Source organism: the organism of the source record quoted next, unplaced genomic scaffold (assembly GCF_019419815.1).
Source record: "Pyrus x bretschneideri cultivar Hongxiangsu unplaced genomic scaffold, Pyrus_bretschneideri_v1 Contig58, whole genome shotgun sequence".
Lineage (NCBI taxonomy): Eukaryota > Viridiplantae > Streptophyta > Magnoliopsida > Rosales > Rosaceae > Pyrus > Pyrus x bretschneideri.
This window is the reverse complement of record NW_025999796.1, coordinates 1,119,765-1,129,582: the sequence shown is the minus strand read 5'-3', so window position 1 is coordinate 1,129,582 and position 9,818 is coordinate 1,119,765. Positions and strand designations below refer to the sequence as shown.

Here is a 9,818-nt window from a genome sequence, read left to right as displayed (position 1 = left end):
CACCGTAGCACGATATTGTCAACTTTAGGCTTACCATTCCCTCACGGTTTTGTTTTTGAGAACTCACGAGCAACTTCCCAGTGGGTCACCCATCATGGGATTGCTCTAGCCCCCTTCTCGCTTAACTTCGGAGTTCCAACGGAACCCAAAGCCATTAGCTCCCAAAAGCCCTCGTGCTAGGTAGGGATGAGAATATACATTTAAGGATCACTTCCCTGGGTGATGTGGGATGTCACAGAGATCATGAGCATTCGCATTTTTTTATACTAGTAAATTAATTATTAAGATTTTTTTAATGTGCTTTTGTATATTTAAGTTGCGTTGATATTATAAATTTGTTTTGGAATTTTTTTAATCTTACTTATGTGATATTAAATACTAGCTATTTTGGTAACTAGTAAGGTTTTTTTAGTTAAAAATTATCAAACTAATTTTTTTCTCAACAGGTTTCTCGCCAGTAAATATGTTAGAACCCATTATTAACGGATGACCCAATTAATTAACGTGTTGACACAAAACCCGTTATTTAGTGTCGTTTCATGATGTGTTATTGGGTCTTGCAGAAAATTATCAGGTCAAAGTGGAAAGAGGATGACCGTTTAGAGTATAAGGCTTGTTCAAAAGTTCTTTTAAGATGACTAAAAGTATTTTTAGAGAAAATGTTTTTAGATTCCAAAGCAGTTTGAAGTGCTTCCTACAAGAAGAATCCATTATGTGCTTCTTGCAAGAAGTACTTTAAGTGGTTTTCATGATTCATTTGCATTTTAACTAACGATTAGTTTTAAAAAAAAAAAAAATTTCACCAAAAGCTTTTTCAACCATTTTAAAATCAGTTTCAAATGTGCCTATATAATGTAAAATGTGTCACATCACACAAATTTGGTGTCTGTAGCATCACTCATTTTTTTAACCAAAAGAAAAGGAAAGAATAAATTAAAATATGAGATTGGCTACAATATTTACATGTATTTAGTATAATCATCATTTGACAATCAAATATAATTCATGTGAAAGAATCACTATCCGACCGTTGAAATGGTAATTGGATTAGATATATATGCATTGGAAGCCTTTAAGGTAAAATATCCTCATATTTTTATAAAAATAGAGATTAGTTGTAGGGCACACACCAAATTGAACTTCGATGATCCGAACCATCTATTTTTTTAAGTTACACCTCATAAATCATCTTTACAAAATATTACCCAAATCAATAATATATTAGGCATCTAAATGAGTTCAAAAAAATTAACGAACACTTTGTTCTCTAAGAAACATTGAAATTTCATCATGATAATTAAATAAGCAAATGATTTTAGATTTAATTTAATTTTTGCAAAGATAATTTATGAATCGATACTTTCAAAATAGATGGTTTGAATTGTCTTTGAATTGTCTGGGCCCCATCCCTATTTTTTCAAAAAAAAAAAAAATACGAATCCCTTCCCTTAAAGGGCTTGTATATGTATAAGTATTGTAGCCATAAAAAAGAAAAAAAAAAAAGAAACTTTAAAGAAAAACTCCTGGTACTGTTCATTTAGTCAATCCTAATACTATTCACTTTACTCTTTATTTTATCTTTAGCGTTAAAACTCAAAAATTTCCAACTCTTTTCATTAGTTTTCTATAAATAAAAAATAAAAATAAAAATAAAAAGATACGAAAATCTCCCAACTATAAAATTAGAAAACTACGTGCTTCCCCGTGAAAGAAAAAACCAAAGATCCCACACACCAAAAAAAAAAAAGAAGAGAAAAAAAAAGAAAAAAAAAAAAAAAAAAAAAAAAAAAAAAAAAAAAAGGAAAGAAAAAAAAAGGGGATATGTTACTTCTCAATACGTTTGGGCCACTGAGAGGGGATGATTGGTTAGTCTCGAATCTATTTGCTAGACATCAAATAGCAGCATCTGGAAAACATCATACCAAAATGACACTGCAAAATTAGTTAAAACATCATCACAGTTAATATCTTACTAGTATATTAAGCTGCCTGACCAAATACACGCTGAATCAGTAGTACCGTGACCCGGTATCATAGACTCGGCCACCGGGATATGGACCTCTAGACTCAAACCCATGATCCCGAGAACCTCCAAGAAATCGAGCTCGCTCATTGTATGAATCATATTGATCAGTATTATAGCCTCGGCGTGCTTCGCCAACAGGAGCCGAGGCTGCAGGTCCACTGTACCCACGATGATCAGAGGGGACCATGCTGCTGTTCGGGTAACGATCCATCACGGATTGCTGGTATTGATGTCGTCGGGCATTTGATTCCCTCTCAAGTAATTCATCTCTGAGTTTAGCATGCCGTGACCGAAGTGATGCTAGCTGTTCTTGGTATTGAGCATTGACAGCGCCAATTTTCTGAGAACCCATCACGATGCACTTACATGTAAGATACAAATAACAAAGACAAATGAACATCTATTATCTATCTACATGGAATAAAAGCATGAAATAAATCCTCGTCCTCAGTTAAAGATAGGATGTGAGAAAAAGGAAAGAACACGCAAAACATTGAAACCTTTTAGGTCGTATTCTATCCAAGGAAAAGAAATGTCATTGCCAGAAGTACATGTTATCCACACTTTGCAACCTCTAATAAGAACAGTTCTATGGTTTCGGAAGTGGTGGCCACAGCCATGTCCAGTTTTAGTGACTTGAGAAAACTAACTATAATCCGAAATACATCTGGTGAGTAGATGGAAAATATACTTTCACAAGGCATAAGTTTGATTCGTAGGGCATCAGAGAATACCTAACCATGTTCAAATATATCTAAACCCTGAGTTTGGGGCTCAAATGATGGCTTTTGAGTTTTCTCTATTTGGAAAAAAAGGACAGGAGAATTACTAAACATGAAAAGGAGAGTAATACCATCCATGAAGAACTTCTGCACAAATCTAAGTCCGAAGAAGTCTCAAGCACACATATCCAGACCCATCCAGGAAAACTGTATATGAGCTAGTTTCGCAATGATGTGTCATAAAGGTTTGCTCTCACATTCCAAATAGTAAAAAGACATTCAGGTTTTGCTACTTTTACTGCCCCGGAAGAATTTAATAGCAATGGTTCAGCAATCTATAATCGGCGTCCAAATGTATGTATATGAAGTTCTGAATTTCCTTGTTTCTCCTTCCATTTGGACCAATTAATTCAACTTACATACAAACAGTAACAGATCCCATAAAAAGCATTTGTTACTGTACTCAGTTTTAAATGGATTTGGAAAGGGGGGAGTTAACTGGCAGTTCTATCCCTAGGACTTGCAGAAAAAAGATACCTGTTCTAAAACAGTGAAAATAAGCTTTGAAGCAAAAGATAACCCGTACAGGTATCAAGGTTCCAGCTAGTGATTGTTACAGGATCAAGCACCGAAAATTACTATCCACTATGGCTCAATCTGTTACTTAAGCAACATTATTTCCTAACCTGATAACAACAAAGCTACACATGTATAATCCCAAAACTATTAATAAAGGAAGGAAAGGATTGGATGAGCATGAAGTCAAAAAATATACGTCAATTATAGGCATGTTAACCTCATAAAATTCGGGTAAAATTCTCATCTAGCCAAAAAATAAAAAATACAAATTAAATATAAAAAAAAATCTCACAGCAATCTATCAGTCGATCACCATACAGGCAGAAATAAGACAGAAACAATAAAATCAAAAGTTGAAGATAATAACAGAGACGATGAAATATCTTTCACCTAATTTATGTCATAGTTTCACTAAAATTCTTTTTCATTTAATAATTGCCTTGATAAAGCTAATTCAATCTGCATTTACTCTTCATCTCTCCCACCACTTTAAATCAGGTTCAAAAAGGAATATCAAACGGTTTATCTGCTTGGCTGTTAGGGAGCACGAAGACGGGTACGGGACTGGTACGATATGATTCAATTTGGTGATTCGTGAAAACACAAAATTTCAATACATGGGGACGGCATGGAGACGTTAATTAAAAAATAAAATTAAAAAATAAAATAAAATATATCATCTTGACCAACTGAATGATTCAAATCCAAAGCACATAACATAACAAAATATCAAATAACAACCCTAAAGATTAATTCTAATAGGGATTGGGTAACTTAACTTAGAGTGGGATAGGCTCAAACGTATCGCAGCCGTCTCACAGGCGATTCTGCGAGCACCAGCCGCGTATTGGAAGTAGTTGTTTCAGTGATTCGCAAATCAGTGGCCAATCGAAAACATCCCCGTATGCGATTCGTCACCCCGGTTACGAATCGGTGCTTCATGGGGGGCCACACTTGCAATGCACAAGCCTAGCTTTGCTTGGGTTAGTCATGCCCATGATCGCTTGCTTGTGTTTGGGGCACATTATGGCAATTGAAACATCAGTTTCTTTTTATGTTTTATGACTCCTGAAATAGATTTTGAATGGAAAATGACTAGGTGAATGTTCAAGTTGTGTTTAAAGATGAGTTCATAAGGTAAGCACACTAAGACAAGGCTAACTAATAGAACATGCACTTTTACTTTTCCTGATAAATTAAAAATATGTTTGTTTTCAGAGAAAAAAGGGGGGTTGGGAAATATACCACAAAAACCCAAATAAAGCAAATCGGGAATCCAAGGCATAAATATAAAAGCAAATTCACTTCCAGATATTAAATATAAACTAACCTCTCTATGCCTAGCATATTCCGCATTCTCCGCATCACTTTGTTCCTTGGCTAGATTTCTAATGTCATCAAGGAACTTCTTCTCAAGATCTTCAAAAGTCTGCGACGAAGGCTTGTCCTCATATACAAGGTCCATCTCCTCATTAAGAGGTTGAGATCGGGAATCGTTGTTGCTCTGTTTCTCCAAAGTATGTTTTGAATCAGTCCTTTGACCTTGGAAATAGGATCTTGATGTATCACCTCCTTGACCTGCAAGCCAAGTATGTGAACTAAGCATCAACCAGGAAAGCATAAGGCATATCATCACCTAGAGGCCCTCATCTGAGCACCTAATCCAGCTGCCTCAGGTGGGAGTTTCTATATTATAACATTTGCAATTGACCGTAAAATGATGGGAATGTGACATCTAAAATATGACGCAGAGCCAAAAGAAGCGTAAATCAACCATTGTTTTACCATTGTTGAGTTCCAAAATTTCCTGGAATTATGTGTCTCAACCATAATTCTTCCTCAGTATTTACTAACAAGCATTAATTTTAACTAATAAAAGCCATATCATCAATCCCAAACCCTCTCCCCAAACATCAGGATCAGTTTCATTATTTTCCTAAACTGAGGTACATATGTACTATTTATGTTTCTAACATGGCAACATTTATCTCTTATGTGCACTACCACAGATTAAACTATATGGTCAAATTAGCTGATTAAACAAATAGTTGAAGAGTTAGCTCAAGACAACACCTGAGAGCTTAAACGACAAATCATGCAACCCAGGAATTAGATAGAATAAAACTAAGTTTGAATCTTGCTAAAGTCTAGGACGGAGTACATGAAGAGTTGCAAAAAAAGAGGCCTACGGAAAGTTAATATGAGCAGAGCTGCTGCCGGCACAAACACCAAAAATAGGCCAACTGATGTAGCTATATTAGCTATTGAGGCCCATCGGAAAAAGCATTTAGCCGAAAGAAATGAGCTCTAACCCAAGAGCATTCCCGGAGAACAAGTTGCTCCAGGACAGATTGGAGAAGCAAAAGAGCCCGTAAGCCCAGATGACTAAGAAAAAGAGCAGCCAGTGACCAGGATCTCTTTGTCCATGTGTCCAGGATAGATACGGAGTGATGAAAGAGCCTCCAGGGACCATTCAGAATAAATGGTGAAGGGGATGGGGTAACATTTGAGAGGATATAAAGGCCAAACTTTACCATAATTGATGTTACAGGATGGCTATTGGATCAACTAGTCACCCTCTCACAACATAAGTTTTCAACCCCTAACTCCAAGATGCTCAATGGGAAAATCGATTCCATGCAGCCTACTATCACTTTCCCAGAATAAAATGGAATTATTAGGAGAAGACGACACTCACTATTATCACGTGTTCCAATTCACTCTGTCAGGACCAACCCTTTCTAGTTTAGGCATATGCCTCCACAAACTATCCCTAGATTTACAAAGCTGCTCGAGCTGTCCATGATATCTTAGTACAGTCAGGAAAAAGAGGCAAATGAAGATCCTTACTTCCGTATTCATGATGAAGATGGCAGAAGGAGAAAGGTAGCTACGTTCTCAATTCATTGGGATGCTTGAATAATCAATCGTCACTAAGAAATGAGAACTTATGTCTCACCGTAAGAAGAGTCCTCAAAGTAGAACTGTCATGAGGTGTTTTGGTATAGGGGCCAATCTAAAGATAGATGTGGACACTTTTTAACGGCACGGCACCCAGAAATAGGCAAAATGATGTAGCAGTATCAGTAAGACTATATGCTAATTTTCGTAACGGACACAGATTAGGAAAAAGAGTTTCTTCGGAGCAATCCACCTTGAGGACCAGAGATATCCTGTAAAGGAAAGTCTATAACTATCTCTTATTAGGAACCAAGTTCAACAAGAAACAGGGGACAAGTATCAAGAGATTCCTTTTCCTTGTCCAATAAGACTCAGGATCATAACAATTATGGTATGATTTCTTCATAACAGGAATAACTGGATTCTTGTAAAAAGAACCCTGCCTAGGTGCTTCTCCTTTCCTACCTTGAGCGTCACAGCATAGTTTACAGGTATTGCTCCATCAAATTCGTGAGAAGAGTGAGAGGTCTAGCCAAAGTCATCAAGTTTTGCAGTTAGCAAATAAAACAAAAGGCATACAACCAACCTCTTTTATGGAGGTCTGGAAAAATCAAAACCCTTGTGAACTACATTCCGGGAGCATAAAATGAACTTCAAACAACAAAATATATGGTTGTTAATTTAAAATCTAGATTATATTTTGACTTATACCCATTAACCAACACAAAAACGTAACAAGATTTCGACATTTGAATTAGCAATTCATGTCACAACAAACCCAGCGTATATGTATATGAGAGAGAGAGAGAGAGAGAGAGAGAGAGAGAGAGTACTTACCTTCATTGTACATATGAGATGTGAGTGGATTTGACCCCATTGATCCATCTCTTTCCCATCTCCATTGGCCGTCTGATTTGGAAGTTGCAAATGGATTGTCCGTCTCTGGAGGTGGAGTGAAAGCTTCCATCCTTCCTTCGAAATCACTAGACGTGTGCTCCATCCTTTGACCGGACATATGATGCATCGGAGCACCGGCCGCATACGCATTCGCACCCGAATCACCATACTGTCCCTGTCCCCGTCCCCGTCCCTGCCCCTGCCTTCTCATCATCTCACCTCTCAAATTTCAAAACTGCACCAAACAAACAGAGTGCGAATTCAGATCAGTTATGGCAGCCTACTTCATTCAGCCATTTCATCAAACAGATGGCGCGCAATGTCGTGTGTATATATATATATATACACGCCAAACCATAAGCTGAATCGACTGGGCCTACTGGGTTGTTGTGGCCCAAAATCATGGAATAGGATCTATCCGTATCCTCTTTGTGAAATCGGGATTCACTTTATCGTTCATTTGTCATTCTGCCATCAAAAAATATTTTAAATTTTTTTATTTAAAATTAAACACAAAAAGTACCTGATAAAAATTGACCACACGATATAAGATAAACGAAGATGATGAAGTGATTCCTGAAATCCTCACAAAGAGGATCCAAAGAGGAGGGCGACAACGGTTTGTATCAGGTCCGGTTCAGTGGCTTCGGCTTTCTACTTCCATATTATTTTGCCATGCTTTCTAAAACAACAATCTTGGGGTTCATAGATTTGAGTTTAAGTCCCACAAAAAACTAAGAGAAGTGTTATTGGCACTCCAAAATCTTATTCTACACTCTTCACAAGTGTATTTTTCTTTCCAAATATAGAAAATTTGAAGGTAGAATGAGATTTTTAGAGTGCCAATAACAATTCCCTAAACTAATTATAATTTGGTATCATTATTTTATTAAGAATCAAACCTATAATATTTCACATATGAGTAAAGATAGATTTTGGGGCCACTTGGTTCTCCAGTCTAAGTCATTGTTCACTTGTAAGTGAGAAATTTTACGTTCAATAGGAATGTCACGAATGGTGAGTTAGCAACCAATTTATTCCCCCACCCTATTAGTGTAAAAATATAGCTAAATAAATAAAAACATATTGATCTTGGCGTAGAGGAATTTGAGTAAACCTACACAACGACCAATATAATTTAGTGTCAAAGACGAATGGCATGAGACCGCTAGTGGCTTTGTTCATTGATTATTGTTTCGTCGATCATCTTGCATTTACCAATGACAATGTTTTCTTTTATGTGAATCGTACAGTTAAAATGTTCTCAATTTAATTTGATTTTCTGCAAAAATACATGCAGAACTAATGGAATTCGACTCGATCCCTACAGGTAGCAAAACACCAAGACGCTTTATATACACATTTGGTTTTATGGTACATACCAATCAAGAACAATGCCTAAACCTAAGCACTAGGCATTGGGTGCTCAACTAGCAGACTATGTTGCATAGACACAGATACAACGTTAAGGCGACACGGAAAACCTCAAAAAACAAGGACACGGACATGGCAAATCTCAATTCAAAGACACAAGAGATTGCAACACAATTTTGAAGTTAAAACTGATGCAAGACAACTTTTGGTTCTATTCATCCTCGATTGTCATCTTAAGATTGTAAGATCCCTGCATGCATGAAACACCAATGTCTATGAAACATCTGAATAAAATGCACTGCTAATAGTACGTTCAAAGTACAACGATTAAGAAGAAAAGCTAATAAGAAAAGGAATTTGAATTTTTTTAGCAACCCACTATGTCGAATCAAAAAATCATAAGAGAAAGAAAACGATACTTTTTTATCTGTCATGCTTGCTGAGCAGTAACGACCAAATTACTGCCACGTTTTTAACTCATGAACAACAACAACAACAAATCTTTATCCCTCTATATGGGGTTGGTTATATGAATCCTAGAACGTCATTGCGCTCAGTTTTGTGTCATGTGTTCCGTTAGATTCAAGTAGTCCAAGTTTTTTCTTAGAGTCTTTTTCAAAGTCATCTTGGGTCTTTCTATGCTACTTTGGCCCTGAGCCTCTGACTCGTAATTGCACCTTCTATCTAGAATGTATGTAGATCTTCGTTTCACATGTTAAAACCACCTTAATCGAGTTTCTCTCATCTTATCCTTCAATCTCGGCTACTTCTAATTTACCTTGGATATCCTCATTCCTAATCTTGTCTTTTCTCGTATGTCCATACATCCAACGAAGCATTCTCATAGTTCATAACTTCTAAACGAAAAGGGAAAAGTCAACATTGGATGCTCCAGTTTCTTAATTCTTTTGGTTTTTTTTTTTTTTTTTTTTTTTTTTTTTTTCTGGATGTGTTTAGTGTTTCCTATATCTTTATCAATTTTCACATTTTCTTCGTAAAATTGTTATATTTCCTTTCTATGGGGCTAGATGATCTTAATTATCAGAAGAAAATTCAACACTAAGAATCAAATTATTATCACATGCACACCACGTGACTCTCCTTTAAGGACAAAAGCGTCACTTCGCTAGTATAGAATCACACAGATTTGTATAGGTTGACATTTTAGGAAACTAAAGCTTTCAATTATTTTAAAGAATGAAACGACCGAACTACCCTCACATGTGAACATGCTTCCATTTAACAGAAATTTGGATGGAATGAATGAAAAACTAACAAGGGGAAATTGGCCAAAATAATTTGTTTGAGTCCTTAATTTT

The 9,818-nt window shown here is 36.3% G+C and overlaps 1 protein-coding gene across 1 annotated transcript; it reads right to left on the bottom strand.

Moving 5' to 3' along the window:
• Positions 1 to 1,866: 1,866 nt before the first annotated feature.
• LOC103957952 lies at positions 1,867 to 7,561 on the bottom strand. Its single transcript, XM_009370177.3, has 3 exons — positions 7,066 to 7,561; positions 4,658 to 4,905; positions 1,867 to 2,366 (listed from the first exon to the last, which is right to left on the bottom strand). Exons 1-3 carry the CDS (start codon positions 7,337 to 7,339, stop codon positions 2,010 to 2,012), a joined length of 879 nt encoding a protein of 292 aa, XP_009368452.3. The 5' UTR covers positions 7,340 to 7,561; the 3' UTR covers positions 1,867 to 2,009.
• Positions 7,562 to 9,818: the final 2,257 nt, after the last annotated feature.

Coding starts and splice junctions, on each gene's coding strand:
- LOC103957952 (XM_009370177.3), bottom strand. CDS start 7,339: ATGATGAGAAGGCAGGGGCAGGGACGGGGACGGGGACAGGGACAGTAT. Junction 4,906..7,065: donor ATCTCATATGTACAATGAAG/GTAAGTACTCTC, acceptor CTTGGCTTGCAG/GTCAAGGAGGTGATACATCA. Junction 2,367..4,657: donor AATATGCTAGGCATAGAGAG/GTTAGTTTATAT, acceptor ATGGGTTCTCAG/AAAATTGGCGCTGTCAATGC.